The 22,057-nt window shown below is 40.7% G+C and overlaps 1 protein-coding gene across 10 annotated transcripts in view; it reads left to right on the top strand.

Annotated features, from left to right (window-relative positions):
• The window catches only part of cnot1 (CCR4-NOT transcription complex, subunit 1), a 204,249-nt gene that overhangs the window by 124,393 nt on the left and 57,799 nt on the right, over nt 1–22,057 (top strand). For all 10 annotated transcript variants that reach the window (XM_078211150.1, XM_078211147.1, XM_078211148.1 and 7 more), the window contains 7 exons: nt 4,207–4,285; nt 5,241–5,471; nt 6,818–6,958; nt 9,369–9,548; nt 10,832–10,948; nt 11,112–11,222; nt 19,482–19,559. In XM_078211150.1, the coding sequence (XP_078067276.1) occupies nt 4,207–4,285; nt 5,241–5,471; nt 6,818–6,958; nt 9,369–9,548; nt 10,832–10,948; nt 11,112–11,222; nt 19,482–19,559 (937 nt within the window). The remainder of the gene's footprint in view (nt 1–4,206; nt 4,286–5,240; nt 5,472–6,817; nt 6,959–9,368; nt 9,549–10,831; nt 10,949–11,111; nt 11,223–19,481; nt 19,560–22,057) is intronic.

The following is a 22,057-nucleotide window of genomic DNA, read 5'->3' as shown; positions in this document are numbered from 1 at the left end:
GCATTCCAACCATTATTCATGTAAATTGAGTCTGTGTCTTATAAGTTCTGTTTGTAAACAGAATTCCCACTCACCTGAAGAAGGGGCTCAGAGCCTCGAAAGCTTGTGTGGCTTTTGCTACCAAATAAACCTGTTGGACTTTAACCTGGTGTTGTTAAACTTCTTACTGTGTTTACCCCAGTCCAACGCCGGCATCTCCACATCACAACATTTATTACCCATCCCTAATTGTCCTTCATTCTTGTGTCGTCGTTGTTCAGCTGCAAATTTGCTCCACTGTGTCCTTCCTGCTATTTTAATAATCTAGTGTGTACATTTAGTAACCTAACTCCTCTATTAAGTCTAATCAAATACGCTCATAGATTTGTCAACTATATCATCTCTCTCTTGTGCTGCAATCGTTTTTTTTGATCAATACAGCCACCACCTTTCTCCCTTTCGTATCTTTTTATATGCCATGTATCTAGTGGTTTAACTCAGACAGTTGGAAGGAAAAGGGAAAAGCATAACTCGGGTTCATTTCGGAGCGCATACAAATTTCCAAGTCCACCTTGCTGCAGCATTGGAGTGAATCCACGATTGGAGATTAAACCCCTGTAAAATGCTTGACTCAGATTCTACATCACGTTGGCTGCTTATAGCAGTACGTGTTTGCTTACTTACTTTCTGGACTTTCAGTTTCTTGATCTGAACTCATTGACATGGAGCATGGAAATAGTTCCAAAATCAGTGAACAAAAATTGGCTGAAAGGAAAGTACTGCAGAAGTTGGAAATCTGAAATAAAAACAAAATATGACACATGCTGAGGTCAGGTGGCATTTGTGGAGAGAGCAACAATTAACATTTCAGATAAATGACTTCATCAGAACTGGAAAATATTAAGATGTAGTAGAAATGTAGAGGTGGGGAAGTGGGTAAGAGGGTAAAGAATAAAAGGAAAGCTCTATAATTGGGTGGATACAGGAGAGATTAACTGAAAAAAGGGAAGATGGTGCAAGGCAAAAGCAACAGTTGAAATAAAGGATTGGTCTCGAGGGAATAGTTGTGAGTAGTTAACAATGGGACAAAGTTATAACCTGTAATTAAACTCTATGTTGAATTCAGATGGCTGAAAGATTAGATACTATTCCTTAAGTTTGCATTGAGCTTCATTAGAACAGTATCAGAGGCTGCGCATGATGGCTAGCATTCAAGACTTCTGAACAGGCACACCCAGGTTCCTTTGTACACCAACACTTTTAGCATTTCTGGTTTTCCTACCAAAGTGAATAACTTCATATTTTTTTCACGTTATATTCTGTCACAAGAACTCAAGAAATAGAACCAGGAGTAGACCACCAGGCCCCTCGAGCTTTTCCTGCCATTCAGTGCAATCATGGCTGATCTATGCTGGCCTCAACTCTTTTTCTGTGCCATTTCCCATAGCCCTCTATTTGTCGATCGATCAAATATTTATCCACCTCCACTTTGAATGCTTCTAATGATCCAGCCTCTGCTAGCCTTGGGGCAGAGAATTCCAGAGATTCCCCACCTTCTGCGAGAAGAAGGGGCGGCACGGTAGCACAGTGGTTAGCACTGCTGCTTCACGGCTCCAGGGTCCCGGGTTCGATTCCCGGCTCGGGTCACTGTCTGTGTGGAGTTTGCACATTCTCCTCGTGTCTGCATGGGTTTCCTCCGGGTGCTCCGGTTTCCTCCCACAGTCCAAAGATGTGCGGGTTAGGTTGATTGGCCAGGTTAAAAAAAAAAATTGCCCCTTAGAGTCCTGAGATGTGTAGGTTAGAGGGATTAGTGGGTTAATATGTGGGGGTAGGGCCTGGGTGGGATTGTGGTCGGTGCAGACTCGATGGGCCGAATGGCCTCCTTCTGCACTGTAGGGTTTCTATGATTTCATTTCTATGACTTCTATGAAGAAATTTCTACGCACCTTAGTTTTAAATGACTGGCTCTTTATCTTGTAGCTATGTCCCCTTGTTTGAAACTCTCCCACTAGTGAAAACATCTCACCATCTACCATGTCAAGCCCCCTTAGGATCTTATATGCTTGAATAGGCCCATACTATTTAGTCTCTCGATAGGACAACCCTCTCATCCCAGGAATTAGCCTGGTGAATCTCCTTTGGACTGCCTCCAATATTGCTATATCCTTTTTTAGATGAGGGGACCAAAACTGTATGCAGTATTCCAGGTGAAGCCTCACCAACACCCTGTACAATTGCAACAAAACCTCCCTATTTTTAAACTCCAACCCCTTTGCAATAAAGGCCAAGATGTTGTTTGCCTCAATTACTTGTTGGATCTGCCTGCTGGTTTCTTGTGATTCATGCATGAGAACTCTCCCTGTACTTCACTCTCCTGCAGTCTCTCTCCATTTAGATGATCTGCATTTTGATTCCTCCCACCAATGTTCATGACCTTACACTTCCCCACATTAAACTCCATTTGCCAGGTTCTAGCCCAGTCACCCAATCTATCTATATCCTGTTGCAGAATCATCATATCCTCATCTCAACATGCTCTTTCCCCTATCTTCATATCATTAGCAAATTTGGCAAACTTGCATCTGTTCCTTCGCCCAGCTCATTAATGTAAATAGTGAAAAATTGTGAGCCAAGAACCGATCTCTGCAGTACTCCACGAGTTGCACCTTTCAACTCAGAAACGGACCCATTTATTCTAACTCTGTTTTCCATGTGACAGCTAGTTTTTAATCCATGCTAATACATTTCCTCCAATTCCATGGCCTTTTACTTTATGCACTAGCCTCTTATGTGGCACCTTGTCAATTGCCTTTTAGGAATCTAAATACACTACATCTACAGGTTCCCCTCTATCTGCTCTCCCTGTTGCATCCACAAAGACTTTGAGTGAATTTGTCAAACACAATTTACCCTTCATAAACCATGTTGATTAGGTTTGATTATATTCAGCTTTCCTAAATGATTAGCTATTTCCTCTTTTATTATTATATTCTTGCCAATCATTCAGCTTGCCTAAATCTTCTTGAAGCCTCTTTGCATCCAGCTCGCAACTCCCATTCCTACCTAGTTTTGTGTCATTGGCAAACTTGGGAATATTACATTTGGACCCCACATCCAAATCATTGATACAGATTGTGAACAGTTGGGTCCCAAGCACTGAACTTGCAGTACCCCATTAATCTCAGCCTGCCAAGTTGAGAATTATCCATTTATTCCTCCTCTTTCTGTCTATTAATCAATTCTCAATCCATGCCAGTATATTATTAATCCTGCCATTTTCTAAGTGTCCATATATCACGCCCTTTATCATAGATTCTGACATTTTCCTATTACTGATATCAAGCTAACAGGTCTTTTGTTCCCTGTTTTCTCACTTTTCCTTCCCCCAATCCCTCTCTCCCCCCCCCCCCCCACCCCCCAAAGTGTGGGGTTACATTTGCTACCTTTCAATCTGCAGCAACATTCCAGAATTAAAGAATTTTGGAAGTTGACCACCACTGCATCCACTCTCTCCACAACCACCTCTTTCAAAACTCTGGAATGTAGATCATCAGATCCAATAACAATATTCAGTCCCATTCATTTCTCCAGTATTACGTTTTTGATACTAATTTCTTTCAGCTCCTCATTCCCGCTAGTTCCTTGGTTCTCTAGTATTTCTGGTGTGGATCCAGAGTCGCATGTAAACATAGAAAATAGAAGCCGGCGAAGGCCCTTTGAACCTGCACCACCATTTATTTTGATTATGGCTGATAATCAAATTCAATATCCTGATCCCGCCATATCTCTTGTTCCCTTTAGCCCTCTAATTTTTTTTCTTGAAATCACACATTGTTTTGGCCTCAACTACTTTCTGTGGTAGTGTAGGCCAGACAATGTCAGGATGGCAGATTTCCTAAAGGACATTAATGAGCCAGATGTGTTTTTGCGACAATCAACAATGGTTTCATGGTTGTCACTAGACTTTGAAATCCGAATTAAAATAAAAACTAGAATTAAATCTGCCATAGTGGGGTTTGAACCCTGCTCCCCAGATCTTGCCCTGGGGCTCTGGATTACTAATCCAGTGTCAATACACTATCTCTCCCTACATTAGTTATTAAATAATTTACATGTGGGTGGGTTATGGAGCAATTGTGTTTATTTCTGAATAGATTATTTTGAAACTTGTGTGAATGTCAGCACTACTACAGATTACTCTAATGATAATGTCTGGTCTAATTGTAGATTGAAGGACTATCCTCAGTATTGTCAGCACTTGGCTTCTATTGGCCACTTCTTGCAGTTTCCTCATCATTTACAGGAGGTAAGTGGTGCACCAATTATGACTTGGATGTTTTTGTGACCAAATTGTGGCCATGTCTCAGCAATTTTCATTCTGACACCTGTAACCAGCAGTCCTCATGAGCATGGTGGTCTCAATGGTTGAACCGACTTGCAACTATGACCTTTTGAGAGTTGTTTCTGCATTGGGCTAGAATCTGTTTTTGATCAATATGAAAATGCAGAACATAGGTTTTTGCAGCATCTCTTCACACATCAGTATGTCCCCAAAACGGTTTCTACTTGGAGGTAATTAGCAGTGTACAGAAACTGTTGTATGTTTCAGCACAGCAGCTAGCTTCCTTGGTGTCAAAAGCCTTGGTGTTACTGTGAGCAAATGTCCTTTTGCTTTAGTGGGCTATTTGTGTCAGCTCTGTCCTCAACTTCCTCCCAATTTATTCCCTGATCACCCAAAAAGCTGAGTTCTTTCCTGGAGTCCAGTTCAAATGTAATTTTCCCTGGGTGGCTAATACCTTGGTGGATTGTGGGTAGCATTGTAGACAGGTCTTATCCTTGTCTTGTCTGACCTCCATATGTGTTTCCAGAATGGGTCCCTAAATAGGGATTAGGACTTCTGGCTAATCTTTTCCCCTCTTTCACCCTCTCCCCAGCCCAGTGATTCAGGGCAATTCTGGTGTCTACTACCACCCGTCCCCATTCCCACTTTGAAATCCATTAAATCTAAGGCCTGGAATTAAAACCAGGACCTAAATATATAACTTATACTATTGGGTGTGTTTTCACTTATTAATCCCAGGGGAGTTTTGTGAATTTTAAATCTGTTTGATTAAACCAGGGAGCAATGTTTCTGATTTTTAGGTAAACTAGGTACATTTTTTATCACCAAGAACAGTAACGTTCGAGGTATATTATAGTAACTTTAAGCCAATTAAAGTAAGTATTACTGTTCATTTTAAATGTTTTTGTATTTATTCCAGTACATTGAGTACGGCCAGCAGTCCAGAGACCCTCCTGTGAAAATGCAAGGTAGCATTACAACCCCTGGCAGTATTGCATTGGCCCAAGCTCAGGCCCAAGCACAGGCTCAGAATAAGACCCCCCTCACCAGACAAGTCAGCGCCATTGTAACTACGTCCACAACCACTACCGTGACTAAAGCCACTACAGTTACCAGGCCAACTGGAGTGAGCTTTAAGAAAGATGTACCTGTGAGTAATTTAATTGTTTTATACTGAGTAATGATGGAGCAGTTTCAAAATAATGTTAAAAGCAAAATACTGCAAACTGTGAAAATGCTGGAAAAACTCAGGCCCGGCAGCAACTGTGGAGAGAAAAACAGAATTAACATTTTGAGTTTAGTCCGTCTGACTTGAGAGTTCTGAAAAACAGTCTCATGGACTTGAAACCTTAACTCTGTTTCTCTCTCTCCACAGGTGCTGCTGGACCTGCTGAGTTTTTTTTAGCATTTTCCTTTCAAAGTAATGTTTTACTTTCAAAAACTTAGTTTGCACTCTTCACTAAAATGTTTCAGATTGCTCTCAAGTTTCTAATTGGCTAACTAGTACGGAAATAAATATTGTAAGCATTGAAAGTAACAATGACAGTGGCTATTGTAAAATATTTTCTGTACTAGAAGTTTTTTAACTTCTATATTCTTCACCTACCCACACTTTTGGTGGGAGAGGAAGTGAGATCTATTGAGCAATTTGCCACCTCTAGCTTTTAAAATATGTAATTAGATTTTAACTATCACTGTCTTAGTATGATACTGGATTTCACAAGATTTGTGAATGGGGCACACATCTGTAAGTGGCATCTAAGTAACTTCAAAATTCATTAGATTTTTATCAAACTTAATATCTAATTTCCTCTTCCAAATACTTGCATGCTAGAAATGTTACTTTTATTGAGTGGTGTTCATGTAAATATTTCATGCCTCAAGCAGGAAGCTGTGACTTTATGCCTTTTGAAGGATTTTTGCCCTTATCTGTAAATTCCTTGTAATATCAGATCTGGTGCTTTACATTACATTCTTCCTGTAAACAAAGTATCTGAAATATTAATCAAAACACTGAGTTGTAAGTTAGAATATTCGGACTAAAATGCCCAGCTAATTCAACATTTCAACTTAAACTGAGCCATACAAACTTACAGAAACTAACTACTCAAATCTATCTGACCTGATGGAACATGTGCATGTCTGCATTTGTGATAATTTAGAACACTATGATTTTCATATACTTGGATATTTTACTTCCTCTGTTTATTAATGTTTGAAAGTTAATAAAAGGAAACACAAATAATGATGGTGCTGCTATTGTAATGCTCCTGGCTTTAAATGTCCTTGATGGTCATGTTGAACTCTTTTCAAAATTAACCTCCGAGTGTGGCTGCCAACTCCTTCAAACCTGCAGCAAATGAGTTGTTTATCCCCCATGGAGTTGTTACACCGGAGGAGCGGCCAATTTGTCTCCAAAGGGCCAATCTGCCAAAGGCTTTAATGTAATTCCATTGACAAACTATGTCATAGCAAAGTACTCCTGTTTTTTTTTAGCCCTCCATTAATACAACAAACATAGAAACATTGTTGGTGGCTACAGACCAGGCAGAGAGGATAGTGGAACCACCTGAGAATATTCAAGAAAAAGTGGCTTTTATCTTCAACAATCTCTCGCAGTCCAACATGACACAAAAGGTGGGTATTCTGAGATGATTTGTGTAGTAGCTGTGTCTGACATACCGTTTTTCTTGCAGTGATGCTCTCCTTCAGTTTTGGCTTTTGAAAGCAGCCTGTTAATAGCACATGGCAGTTTTATCAGCAAACATGCAGACTTCGAACTAAATGTAACCATTTGCTTTTAATTCTTTGTGGGTGAGTCTTACTGGAGATCATTAATATATTGTAGCTACCAAGAAATCCAAAAGTGAATTCGGAAGGAACTTGCTTAACTAAAGGTTGGTGGAAATGTGGAACTTGGTACCACAAGGAATGGTCGAAGCGAATAGTATAGATGCATTATAGGGAAAACTAGACCAGCGTACGAGAGCGAAAAGGATAGTCAATTATGATTTAGATGAGGAACAGCGGAAGGAGGCTTGAGTGAGCATAAATGCCAGTACAGACTTGCCTAGCCAAATGGCCTGTTACTCAACCATATATTCTATGCAATTTTGTTTGCCTTCACTAACTACTGGAGTTCCACATATACCAGCAATAGTGAAACAGATTTGCTGTCTGAGGGGTTGTGCTGGAGAGCATCAACCAATCAGCTCATTGGCAGTGACTACATTGGATTGGAGTGTGCTGCTGCTCAAAGCACAGCTGAAAATCACAAGCCTTGATGCCTACTGAATGATGGCTGTGTTGGCGGTAAATGAACACTAGTGGGAGGTCCAGTAAATCGGTCAAAAATGTAAAGTGGGGTTAATTAGTGGAAATTGAAGACCATTTATGAGAATGATTTAAGTAACTAAATTAGGAAATAAATTAAACATTTCATGTACTTTGAACAATTATCAAACGTGACTGTTGGCAGTAGACAATTCGGAGTGCACTGGAATTCTGAATCTACCAGGTATTGAATTCTCCATTGGATGCTCGTTGTAATAGTTGCATTTCTGCGTTTAGCAGAACATAGTTCAATGGATATTGGTGATTCTGGAAGCATAGACGTTAGTTAATTCTACATTCTACCCCGGAGAAAAATTAGTATTATACCAATATAATATCTAGTCAGTGTATTTACTGTTCATTGCTATTTGTCCTATTTTTAATGAATTGGCCTTCTGTGTTCTTAATGTCTTGCAGCAATTTCATCCCTGCAGTTTGGAATCTTTATTTTCAATTTATTTTTGTTTCTGTTTTCCTTCTACCCTACCAAAGTTTAGGAGAGACAAGATAGCAAGTTTCCTTGTGGGATCTTGCTGCATGCAATCTGGCTGCCAAGTTTGCCTTTATAAAAAAGATTGCACTTCAGTTGCATTTCACTAGATGTGAAAGGCCTTTTGGTGCACCGAGAATGTGGCAGGGTGCTATATGGATGCCTGTTCTTTGTACTTGCATGAAATAATTGCAATTATATGTGCTGTATCACATTGTGCTTGATACACTAAGATATTTAAAGTAGTTACAACTACAAAAATAACTCGTGCAAGCAGGCATTTTGAATTATGCAACTGTACAAACCATTTTGGTTGGATTTGAATCATAGAATCATAGAAACCCTACAGTGCAGAAAGAGGCCATTGGGCCCATCGAGTCTACACCGACCACAATCCCACCCAGGCCCCACCCCCATATCCCTACATATTTACCCGCTAATCCCTCTAATTTACACATCTCAGGACACTAAGGGGCAATTTTTAGCATGGCCAATAAACCTAACCCGCACATCTTTGGACTGTGGGAGGAAACCGGAGCACCCGGAGGAAACCCACGCAGACACGAGGAGAATGTGCAAACTCCACACAGACAGTGACCCAAGCCGGGAATCGAACCCAGGACCCTGGAGCTGTGAAGCAGCAGTGCTAACCACTGTGCTACCGTGCCACCCCGTTTGGAGAATAATTGGCCACAGTTGATGACTTTAAGATTTATAGGGTTTTTTAAAATTACTTCTGGAATTTAATTTCACTTAGTTTCCTGGTAAGCCCTTAATTGAAGGCTATCCACAAGATCACAGCCTATCTTTCCACAACCCATAGACCCACAACCTAGAATATGCAGTTTCTGCAGATAGGAGGTAATTATTCTTAGATGCCCACTGTTATTTTCAGCAATGCTGATGGACATTTAACAGCTTGGATGCTTTGGTGCCCACTGGCGATGAAGCCTTTGCTTGGGGGTGATTACATGTGGATGAATGCTCTTTGGATATGTGGCGAGATAAAGCAATATTCTTCAATACCATGTTCGGATCAAAGAATTCTGATGTCTGAAGCATTGAATAGCTGATGTACTTCTCTATGTAAACCACAGCGTTTCTTGCTTTTAAAAAATTTTAATAAGTGAATTGTTCAAAATCTAACAGTGTGTTCGATTTTACTAATGTTTTGCTCCTTCTAATTATCACTGATATGGTGTGTTGTCCCTCTTGGTGTTATAGGTGGAAGAGCTAAAAGAGACTGTGAAGGATGAGTTTATGCCTTGGGTATCCCAGTATTTGGTCATGAAGAGAGTCAGCATTGAACCTAACTTTCACAGTCTCTATTCAAATTTTATGGACACGTTGAAGAATTCTGAGTTTAACAAAATGGTACTCACTGAGACGTACAGAAACATCAAGGTAAAATTGAGAAATATAAGCAGATAACATTCACCTAAGTGAGGCAGGAATTTCCTATTGAAGCTGTAATATGTAGACCGTAAAAGCCATTAGCCTGTGCTTATTGACATAAGCTCTTCTGTATTTCCACCTCTCCAATTCTCCCCCCTCTTCTAAAAACAAATACATCCATACCAGGTTACAGGTCCAGCATGTTGACTAATTGGCTACATGTGTGGTTGGAAGATGCTGAATGCCAGCAGCTTAATTTCCACAGCTGGCATAACTGAAATGTCCAATCCTGTCCTCCAATGCCATCCATTCAAGCACTTTCTAGTCTGAATCACCGCATAAATAGTGCAGGAGCTCCTTCGTTCTCTTCCCTATTACTCGCACCAAAACCCCAAACTAATGCAATTCAGTAAATTTCTGCTTCCACTTTTGATTTTCTTTTAGAAAAACTGCAGCCCTTTGGTTTGAAAACCAACAATCTTCAATTCCAAAGGTCCCAACTATTGTGGTACAGATTCATAAGTGCATAGCAACCCTGTAGTAACTTAACCCAAATGACCAATCTTCCAGGTGTGGACCTCAGCAGGCTGCCGGGTAACTCAATTATGTTTCCCAGGGGGTGCTTGGGAATAGAGGCGCTCGCTGATTTTTTTTTTTTGCTTTCCTGTGCCAGGACAGTTGAGATGATTTTTGTTGGTATTGGATACTTTAATACAGACCTAGCTGGTTGAGGCAGGAAGCTTGAATGTATTGTTCAGTAATACAAGCATGCAGTGAACTTAGCCACAGAGTCATGCAAGAGGCTTTGGAGCATTATGATTCAAGTGGTTTGCTTCATACATGACAATGGGATGGGTTATCTTTACCTGTCCATCAGTCAGTATTATTGCTAACACGTGTCTGTTCTGCAGTGGTTCACTTTTATAAGCTTAATTATAAATGTGTATATTTTTTTTGGGGGGGGAAGAAAAAACTAGATAAGGTTGTGCATAATTTTACTAAGATGATTTGTAGTGGAGTTAGTGTTTATAATAGTGAATGTATTGTGAGTTCTTAAACCCAAGATCATTTATTATGAGGATTACCACTGATTAACTCTTGAGATGTACTGTAGCATTTTGTGACCTGATGTTCAGCAGTTCTAAATAATTTCTAGAAGCAATTTGATAAGTTAACTAACTGAATTGTTTTAATGAGACACAAATTAAGCCATTTTAATTATAAAACTAAGAATTAAGTGGCATTAGATAGATAGTTCGCTGCTGTTTAAATTTCTTTTTTGACCTTTTTAGGTACTGTTGACATCTGACAAGGCTGCAGCAAACTTTTCAGACCGGTCGCTGTTGAAGAACCTGGGCCACTGGTTGGGCATGATAACCTTAGCCAAAAATAAACCCATTTTGCACATTGTAAGTGGCTCCATCTTTTTGGATCTTGATACTGTTTGAATCCATCCTTTTATAGTCTTTAACAGCTTTCATTATAATTGAAATATTGAATAGGCTTATTGTGTTTAGGATTACTTTTGTACTTCCAAATTCAAACGTGTTTTCTTAAAACTATTGTATGTAGGATCTCGATGTGAAATCTTTGCTGCTGGAGGCTTATGTGAAAGGTCAACAAGAGATGCTCTACGTTGTCCCTTTCGTTGCCAAAGTTTTAGAATCCAGCGTTAGGAGTATGGTAAGTTTAGATCTTCAGTTTTGTTTTTCCATTATGTTCAGCTGAATAATCTAAGGACTGTTTCCAATCAGACCCAAGTAGAAAACTGATTTCAATTCTCCGATTAAATTCTGGTCCAGGTTTTATAGTAAAAAGAATAGGACAATTCATAGATGAGTCCTCCTTTACACAGGCTCTTAGTGAGTTTGATGAACCAAATAATTATGACTTTCTCAAATAGTCTGAGTGCTAGATGGGTTGAACTGGAAAATAATTCTCATCCAAGATTTGATGGCACTTGGGAAGAACAAAAGCATAATTGGATATCATCCTTGATAGTAGTGCTGAGGACTATAATTCATATGGTGGTTAGGAGGGAAGCAGGCAGTTCTAGGGTATAATGAAGATGACCAAACAAGATTGAGAACAAAGAGCATGTGTATCGGACCGGGGGAGACAGATGGGCTGCTGAGGAGTGGGACTGGAGGACAATGGGGAACAGTGCAAAAAAAGAAGAGATTCAAGTTGAGGGATAGCAGTGTGTGATTAATCACACACAATGTTGGTAGCATTGACCAGGTAGATGGGGTGTGGTCGGGGTGTGTGGCAAGGTTGTATATATCACTGGGGAGACTGAGAGATAGCATGTTAATCAGCAAAGATGTACTTGAGGCCATTAGAGAGAAGGCTGTATATTTTGAGATATGATGTGGAGATGCCGGCGTTGGACTGGGGGTAAGCACAGTAAGAAGTCTCAACACCAGGTTAAAGTCCAACAAGTTTATTTGGCAGCACAAGCTTTCGGAATCTTTCTCCTTCATCACGTGAGTGGGATTTCAGTTCACAAACAGGGCATATATAGACACAAACTCAATTTACAAGATAATGGTTAGAATACGAGTCTTTACAGGTAATCAAGTCTTAAAGGTACAGACAGTGTGAGTGGAGAGAGGGTTAAGCACAGGTTAAAGAGATGAGTATTGTCTCCAGCCAGGACAGTTAGTGAGATTTTGCAAGCCCAGGCAAGTCGTGGGGGTTACAGATAGTGTGATATGAACCCAAGATCCCGGTTGAGGCTGTCCTCGTGTGTGGAACTTGGCTATCAGTTTCTGCTCAGCGATTCTGCATTATCGTGTGTCGTGAAGGCTGCCTTGGAGAATGCCTACCCGCTTCTCTGCATTCACATTGTTGTACCTTTAAGCTTGGTTACCTGTAAAGACTCGCATTCCAACCATTATCTTGTAAATTGAGTTTGTGTCTATATATGCCCTGTTTGTGAACACAGCTCCCACTCACTCACCTGATGAAGGAGCGAGACTCCGAAATCTTGTGCTGCCAAAAAACCTGTTGGACTTTAACCTGGTGTTGTGAGACGACTTACTATTCTGAGATAATCAGGTTGAAAGTGAACTTTTTTAGGAAGACATCAGTACTGATTTTAAAATTGTTAGAAACACGACATGAGATGGGGAATTTGGCTGTCTGGAAGGTGGATAGCTATCAGTTTAGTTGGGAACGTGATTTAGGAGTGCAGGATTGGGGAGAGAATTAATGGTAAAGCTGTGTTAGAAACGTGAATGGGCAGAGAGTTCTTAGGAATTGAAATTGATTGTGGAAGACATTCAAGTTGTGTTCCCTAAGTGCAAGGATTGAGAGTGAGAGAAAAATTTAAAGTAATGGCAAAAGAAGCAAAAACAATGAGAGAGAAAAACATTTTCATACAGAATCACAGAATCCTACAGTGCAGAAGAGGCCCTTTGGCCCATCGAGTCTGCACCGACGCATGAAAGGCCCTGACCTGCCCACCTAATTCCATTTGCCAGCACTTGACCCATGGCCTTGAATGTTATGGCATGCCAAGTACTCATCCAGGTACTTGTTTAAAGGATGTGAGGTACCCTGTCTCCACCACCCTCCCAAGCAGTGCATTCCAGACTGTCACCACCTTCTGAGTAAAAAAGGTTTTCCTCAAATCCCCCCTAAACCTCCCACCCCTCACTTTTAACTTGTGTCCCCTCGTAACTGACCCTTCAACTAAGGGGAACAGCTGCTCCCTATCCATCCTGTCCATGTCCCTCATAATCTTGAACACCTCAATCAGATCGCCCCAGTCTTCTCTGCTCCAGAGAAAACAATCCAAGCCTATCCAACCTCTCTTTATAATTTAAATGTTCCATCCCAGGCAGCATCCTGGTGAATCTTCTCTGCACCCCCTCCAGTGCGTTCACGCCCTTCCTATAATGTGGTGACCAGAACTGCACACAATACTCCAGCTGTGACCTCACCAAAGTTCTATACAACTCCATCATACCCCTCTACTTTTGTAATCTATATCCCAATTGATAAAGGTGAGTGTGCCATATGCCTTTTTCACCACCTTATTAACCTGTCTTTCCGCCTTCAGAGATCTTGGTGGACAGATACACCAAGGTCCCTTTGTTCTTTGGAACTTCCCAGTGTCAGACCTTTCATAGTATACTTCCTTGTCAAATTACTCCTTCCAAAGTGCATCACCTCTCACTTTTCAGGATTAAATTCCATCTGCCACTTATCCACCCATTTGACCATCTCGTCTATATCTTGAATACCCAAGGTATTCAACCTCATTGTTAACCACAAGTGGTTACGGTCTGAAATGTATTGTCTAACAGTGCGGTTGAGGCAGCTTCAAGCGAAGCATTCAAAAGGAAATTAGTCTGCTAGTTAAAGAGGAAAAATATGTAGGGTTATGGAGAAGGGGGAAAATGGTACTAAATGAATTCCTCATTCAGAGAGGGGGTGCAAACACAATGGGCTGAATGTCCACCTCCTGAAATGCAACATCTGTGAAATGAAAAGTGTGTAGTTAAAGGTTAGACACAAGGTGAAGTAACCAGGGTTTGGAAGTCAGCATTGTCCAAAAATTATATCTCTATATCACATACTCATCTCTCTTTTGGATCATATCACAGTCATATTTTATATTTCAAATTATTTATGTGGACAAACTTTGAATATGTTATGGATATATATAATATACATGGATTTTAGTAAGGCGTTTGATAAAGTACCCCACGGTCAGCTCATGAAGAAAATGAGGAGGTGTGGGATAGAGGGAAATTTGGCCGATTGGATAAGTAACTGGCTATCTCATAGAAGTGGAGATGCCGGCGTTGGTCTGGGGTAAACACAGCACTGTGTTAACCTGGTGGTGTTAAACTTCTTACTATCTCATAGAAGACAGAGGGTGGTGGTGGATGGAAAATCTTCAGACTGGAGACCAGTTACCAGCGGTGTACCACAGGGATCAGTGCTGGGTCCTCTGCTATTTGTGATTTTTATCAATGACTTGGAGGAGGGGGCTGAAGGGTGGGTCAGTAAGTTTGCTGATGACACCAAGATTGGTGAAGTAGTGGATGAGGTGGAGGGCTGTTGTAGACTGCAAAGAGACATAGATAGGATGCAAAGCTGGGCTGAAAAATGGCAGATGGAGTTTAACCCTGATAAATGTGAGGTGATTCATTTTGGTAGGACTAATTTGAATGCGGATTACAGGGTCAACGGCAGGGTTCTGAGGAATGTGGAGGAACAGAGAGATCTTGGGGTTCATATCCACAGATCTCTGAAGGTTGCCACTCAAGTGGATAGAGCCGTGAAGAAGGCCTATAGTGTGTTAGCGTTTATTAACAGGGGGTTTGAGTTTAAGAGCCGAGGGGTTATGCTGCAACTGTACAGGACCTTGGTGAGATCACATTTGGAATATTGTGTGCAGTCCTGGTCACCTCACTATAAGAAGGATGTGGAAGCATTGGAGAGTGTGCAGAGGAGATTTACCAGGATGCTGCCTGGTTTGGAGGGTAGATCTTGTAAGGAAAGGTTGAGGGCGCTAGGGCTTTTCTCTTTAGAGCGGAGGAAGATGAGAAGCGACTTAATAGAGGTTTATAAGATGATAAGGGGATAGATAGAGTGGACGTTCAGAGACTATTTCCTCGGGTGAATGTAGCTGTTACTAGGGGGCATAACTATAAGGTTCATGGTGGGAGATATAGGAGGAATGTCCGAGGTAGGTTCTTTACTCGGAGAGTGGTTGGGGTGTGGAATGGACTGCCTCCTGTGATAGTGGAGTCGGACACTTTAGGAACTTTCAAGCGGTTATTGGATAGGCACATGGAGCACACCAGAATGATAGGGAGTGGGATAGCTTGATCTTGGTTTCGGACAAAGCTTGGCACAACATCGAGGGCCGAAGGCCCCGTACTATGCTGTACTGTTCTATGTTCTATGTAGACATTGCCTGTATCAATAAGATTTTCATATTTCTACTGAAGACTGTGGTTTCAAATGCATTGTAGAAGCTGAAGATATGTAGAGTACAGCACCATAGGACGTGAGGCAGTACTTTGAGGAGCACTGAGGCTGCATTACCAAATTAATGTTCAGTAATCTATGAATTGAAGCACTTTTTGACAATTTCCTATAGTCCTCTGCTAAAGATACTTGGTCTTGCTGTGGTACAATTTTTGATTCCTGAGACCTGGTTAGGCGTTCTAACGTCATTCTATAATGCAGAAAATTCTGAGATGCAGAAATGACTTAATCCCAAGCTTTCCAGATTGGAGAGGTTACATAAGTTCAGGAAAATGCAGTGTATGTAGACCCTTCTTGTATTATCGCTGTAGGAAGGTAGTAGTACTTTACTCAAGTGGCCATTCTTAATGTATGAATCTACGCATCAAGTGTCTGCAAACCATTCTACACAGGAGGGCATTGTAAATGAATTTGATCCTATTCTTGAGTTTAACCAGCAGTTAATTGGAGGAAAGTTTGAAAGCAATGTGTTTGAGTTCTCATGACACTGACCAAAATCTGGACATGCTATTTTCAGCGTGCCTGCACCAAACTTACCTGTGCATGCAACTGAAAATTCCAGCCCCAGGGTGGAGCGAGACATCATATTTAAGGATCTTTGGGAAATTTTGAAACGGGCAAATGAGCACAAGGTGGTTTTGAGATGGATAATTGCAGTTTCAAAAAGGGATGCTGGAGGGTTGGCATCATGTGCTTTGTTTATATCCTGGACTTCTACCTTGTTTATTCTCCCACTCACCTGCCTTCCTGCATTGATAGTTCAGGAAGGTCTACATACGTGATTCTAAGAAAATCCACTTTAACCGTGTCAATCCAGAAAGCTTGGGACCAAACCATTATCTGGATTTCTGAGTTTTCTGCATTATGAAATAACATTAGAATGCCTAACCACATGTGTATGAACTAGAGAACACTGTAGATTTAAATATTTATTTGAAACATAAAGAAATTATAAAATATAAAGCAATAATTTTTACTTATTCAAATATTGTGCCTTCCAAGTTTCCACACTCAAAGCAAGTACTGTACTAAAATGATGCTGATTTATCATAGAAACCATAGAAACCCTACAGTGCAGAAGGAGGCCATTTGGCCCATCGAGTCTGCACCGACCACAATCCCACCCAGGCCCTACCCCCACATATTTACCTGCTAATCCCTCTAACCGACGCATCTCAGGACTCTAAGGGACAATTTTTAACCTAGCCAATCAACCTAACCCGCACATCTTTGGACAGTGGGAGGAAACCGGAGCACCCGGAGGAAACCCACGCAGACACGAGGAGAATGTGCAAACTCCACACAGGGAATGTTTGAGTCTGTTCAAAAGATTTCTAGACGGCTGGTGTTTTTTATTTCTTTCCATACTTCTAATCAAAAAAGCAAATACTGAACAATAGATTTCCAGACTGGGGAGGTTGCAATGTATAAATTTCAGGTGCAAATCTTTTATTTATGATTGCTGTTTTGTCTGCAAACTACCACATATGAAGCTAATTGATGAATGGAAAAGACCAAGGTTGATACTATTGCATTAGTGTTGGAAACAGCTGCCCAAAAAGAATGTACTTAAATGCTGAACAGCAGTTCCTGTGGCAAAAGAATCAAGAAACTGGGAAGATGTTGAAGCAAACGGGAGAGAAAGGACAGGGTGATGTGCTATGCAGACAGTTAACTTGAGCAATTAATTTATAAAATGTAGCCTTTGAAAGTGCAACACGAGGGGAACCTCATGTCGTTCAGTGATGGATTCCTGGTCAGCAGCTTTACAATAGCTGTAAAGCTATTACAAAAGAGACAGAAACTAGATGCTCTCCTTTTACTGTTTTACCCAATAAACTGAGGTTATAAACGGAGGGTCGAAATCTTGATCATTTGCATCGAGTGAATTTGAGCTGCTATGGCCGAAAACAATTAGGCTGATTTAAACTTTGTAAAGAGTGCAAGAGATTGAATTGAAAATGATTTTCAGGTTTGGGATTATCAGATGGATATATCGGCATTTGAGGAAAATGGTGGATAGTTTCTTGATTTGGAAGAGACCGGGTTCAGGTCTTCAGCAGACTGTTTATAAGGCAAGACTTCACGTGAGCTGGACCAACAGCCACCCTTTGCTGGTGACCTGGGCTTTTTATTAAAAAAAACATTTTTTGGGTTAGATGAGGTTGCTTGACCCTTGGACTTGTAGATAACCAATTCCTTGCTGAAGTCTTCAAATCAAGCTGCCAAGATATTAGCATCGATAATGTTTGTTTCTACCTTTGTGGATTGCAATTGCTGTTGCTGTGCAGACACATTCTTAAATCCAGAGAGTTTAGTTGAAATCTGGGTTTTCCAAGTGTGTGCAAGTGTACTGCTGGGGGTTAATAAGGTAAAACTGTGCACTTCACCCACACGCATCACTCGATAAATATCCTGATGCTTATCAAGCCAGGGTCATCATATCTAGCGGCTAGCAGGCTTGTGCTATTCCATTTGTTCTTAGTCCATGCGTGGAGTATTTGTCTTCAACTGTCAGGGAAATCTCCAAGTTAGATTTAAATGAAGGGAAAGTAGATTCTGTGACTGGTATTGAAAAAAAGACTTTCTAAAACATTAGTTGTGCACCCATCTATAATTATGTTGAAGTAGCTGTGAGATACTCTTTTAGATGAATTCAGTGTTGATACCATATGGTATTGCTTTACTCTGAGATATTGCATTTTATTTGTGACCGTGAAGCCTCAATGTGGATGGTGTGTAAATGAATCTCACTGTGGGAGGAGGAAAAGGACAGTGATTTTTTTTTAAACTAAAGTTGATGTTTACAAGTTGTCATCAGGACTTGATCTATTACAAGAATCTTTAAACTATTTAATAGAATTTTGGCTGTTATTTTTAAAAAGAAAAAGTCCATCTGGTTGCACTTTTTGGTGGAGTTTAGCTGGAAATATTCATGGGACACCATGGCTATGTTCGGTGTGTTGGCAGTTCATGAGGCAATGTATTCAGGTTTCAGATAATTCAGTGTGTAACTTGTCTTTTCCCAACTACAATTTTTATTTTCCATCTTTAAATTTCCTTTGTGCCAATTAAGATGTGTTGATGCTGGACAGAGAGACCTGCATTCAAATGGTGCTTTTCACAATCACTGGCCTTCTGGATTTGAGTCTCACTTTCAAGATTATCTGTGCAAGTGCCTAACCTAGCTCTGAGTCACTCAGTCCTCTTGAGTACCCCATTTTATCATACTGTGTTTCACACAGTTTTTACGAAGTGATAGATTGGCTACTAAGTGATGTTGCAGTATTTGTTCCTTGTTCAACAGCAGTGCTGATGAAATCACATTGCTACTTTCATTGGGATGTGCTCTCATCAGTTGATTACATACTTTTGTAGTTGAGGATCAATTGCTGAAGTAACTCCTTTATATAGTACAATGTGGTGAATCTTTGATTAGTGGACACCAAACCTGGATGATGCGTCTAGCTGAAATTTACAATGTTTCTTAAAATGTAGGACTTGAAATTCTGAACCTGTCCTTTCGGAAAAAGAACGGTAACATCTGCAGATTGAAAGGGCCAATTAAATGGGAGTCACTGGGTGAATATCAGTGTAATCACCTTTATCTGGCACTACATTGTCCTAGCAGTTTGCACCAAAGTGACCCTATTCGAGGGATGTCCGTAATGGGGGGGGGGTCAGCAGAAAAGGCGAAAATAAGTAATTGGAGGTCACTTTCTTGTACCTTGCTCCAAACAGTGAAATGGTAACTTAGTTGAGGTAACCATGTGACAGAAGGGACAGTCATTTGGGGTAGGAAGATGGGGTGAGTGGGAGTAAAGGTGTACAATCAATTTTCTCAATTTTTTGATCCAGTTGTTCGTTGGGCTTTCTCAATACTCTGTTGCACTGAGCAAATCAGTTCTTACTTTGTGAACTGTGTTTCCATAGGTTTTTAGGCCTCCAAATCCTTGGACAATGGCCATCATGAATGTACTAGCAGAGCTGCATCAAGAGCATGATTTGAAGGTAAGGCCCTTCTGATTTGTACTAATTGCATAGAGCTAATTGCTGCCAGAGAGTTACACTGCGTGGTTCTATTAGAAAACAGCTCATTCAAACATGCTAGATTATTGTTGAGATGCAGCTGAGTATTACAGAGCACTTTCTTCTGAGTGTGCTTAAATTCTGTACAAAATGTGTGTGTTTAGATGATATTCAGGTTCAGACTGGTTTTAGAAGTTGACATGAAATTTCTTGCAGAAATCTTTGAGAGGAGGAGTGGGGAGAAATTACGAAGATGTCTCGAGGCTCAGGCCTTCTGGAGAGTGTTTTGCATTAAGTTCTGGTTTTCCCCCTTGTTTCATTTGTATTCTCCCATGTGTGTGTAACCTTGTCTTTTAAGTAATATGTTAATGCTAGAACTTAAACATTTCAAAATGTTTGGGCAGCATGGTGGCGCAGTCATTAGCACTCCTGCCTCGCAGCACCAGGGACCCAGGTTCAATTCCGGCCTTGGGTGACTGTGCGGTTCTCCCTGTGTCTATGGATTTCCTCCAGACACTCCAGTTTCCTCCCACAAAGAACAATACAGCACAGGAACAGGCCCTTTGGCCCTCCAAGCCTGCACTGGTCATGTGTTCCTAACTAGACCATCCGTTTGTATCCCTTTATTCCCAGTCTGTTCATGTGGCTATCTAGATAAGTCTTAAATGATCCTAGCGTGTCTGCCTCAACCACCTTGCTTGGTAGTGCATTCCAGGCCCCCACCACCTGTGTGTAAAAAAAAAAAGACGCCCCCCGCATATCAGTATTGAACTTGCTCCCCCTTACCTTGAACTTGTGACCCCTTGTGTTTGTCATTTCGGACTTGGGAAAAAGCTTCCAACTGTTCACCCGATCTATGCCCTTGATAATTTTATAAACTTCTATTAGGTCGCCCCTCAGCCTCCATCTTTCCAGGGAGAACAACCCTAGTTTACTCAATCTCACCTCATAGCTAATACCCTCCATACCAGGCAACATCCTGGTAAACCTTTTCTGCACTCTCTCCAAAGCCTCCACGTCCTTCTGGTAGAAAGATTAAAGATGTGCAGATTAGGTGGATTGGCCATGCTAAATTGCCCATTAGTGTCACAAAATGTGTAGGTTAGGGGATTAGTGGGATAAATACATGGGGTTACAGGGATAGGGTGGGGGTGGAATGCTCTGTCAGAGAGTTGGTGCAGACTCAATGTCCGAATAGCCTCTTTCTGCACTGTAGGGATTCTATGATTTTAAAATGCTTGTTACATTTTACCTTGAGTCTGAAATCAATTGTTCTAAATATGTGCCCTTTTGAAACCAAATCTGACCAGATTCATGTCAGGCACAGAGAATCAATGAAAATAAACTTGAACGCTTTTATGTTTGATGTGAGTGCTGATGGGGTAAAGTAATTGCATTTTGTCATTTTTTCTTTTAATATTTTCTCACAACATATTGTTCTGCTTGGGATCACTTGTTTCCATAGACTTAAACCTGTAGAGTGCAATAAGTTCTGAAGGGATCTGCTGATATCCTCATTAAAATAATGCATCTGCCCAACTAGTGTTACTGCTCAAGTAAAGCAGGTATAGGTGTATGTAGGTAGATTTTCTGAAAATTATCTATTGTTTTAAAAATAAACCATTTGACCTGTGAGAAAACACCAAAATCCATGTTCCATCTTATTTTAGTCGGGATGGGCTGATTTTTCATCTATCTCTGAAGGTTGTTTTTAACACACCATACTTAGCCACTCAGATGAGATAACAGATAGCTATGGAGAGGAAGGATTAGGGAGAAAATTAAGGGAGGAGCATGTATAAAAAGCTCAGTGTAAATTGTCTAAATATGAATGTGTCCTGTTGGGGGAGTGCAAACTAGCTAGAATTTTGTGATCGGGTTCGGCTACTAGAAATTACTTTGTTATTGTCTGAGTTCTCAACATCTATTCAAATTTAGTGCATTTGACCTTACACAGCAAGTTATGATCTGGAATGCACTACCTGAAAGGAAGATGATAGCAATTTCAATGGGAGCTTTCCAAAGGGAATTGAATAACAACTTTGGGAGAGAAAATTGCAGGGCCATAAGAAAACATAGGGAAGTGGGACAATTGAATAACTCTATCAAAGAGCCAGGCACAGACAAAATGGACCAAGTGGCTGCCTTCTGTGCTGTGTTTTTCTACGAATTGAATCTGATGATTTTGTTACTTTTAATCATTATAAGCATGATAATAAAAGAATTCGAAGAAAACACTGACTTCAGTTATCTAGTATCTCAGCCAAGTCACTAATTGTAAATAATTGCCTCCACTGTTTAGTGTGGAGAAGGATCTCCAACTTTCCAGTTATCATTTCATTGGCATTGATAATGGTACCACCCAACAAGAATGGTGCCCATCACATTGTGCCTTAGCCAAGAACAAGTTTCTTTTGGTTAAGTGATGATTTACCCTGGGAGTTAAGTGGTCCTATCAGTGTTTTGCTTTCTGACCAAGC

Source organism: Mustelus asterias, chromosome 4, assembly GCF_964213995.1.
Source record: "Mustelus asterias chromosome 4, sMusAst1.hap1.1, whole genome shotgun sequence".
Lineage (NCBI taxonomy): Eukaryota > Metazoa > Chordata > Chondrichthyes > Carcharhiniformes > Triakidae > Mustelus > Mustelus asterias.
This window is presented reverse-complemented; position numbering and strand designations above follow the sequence as displayed.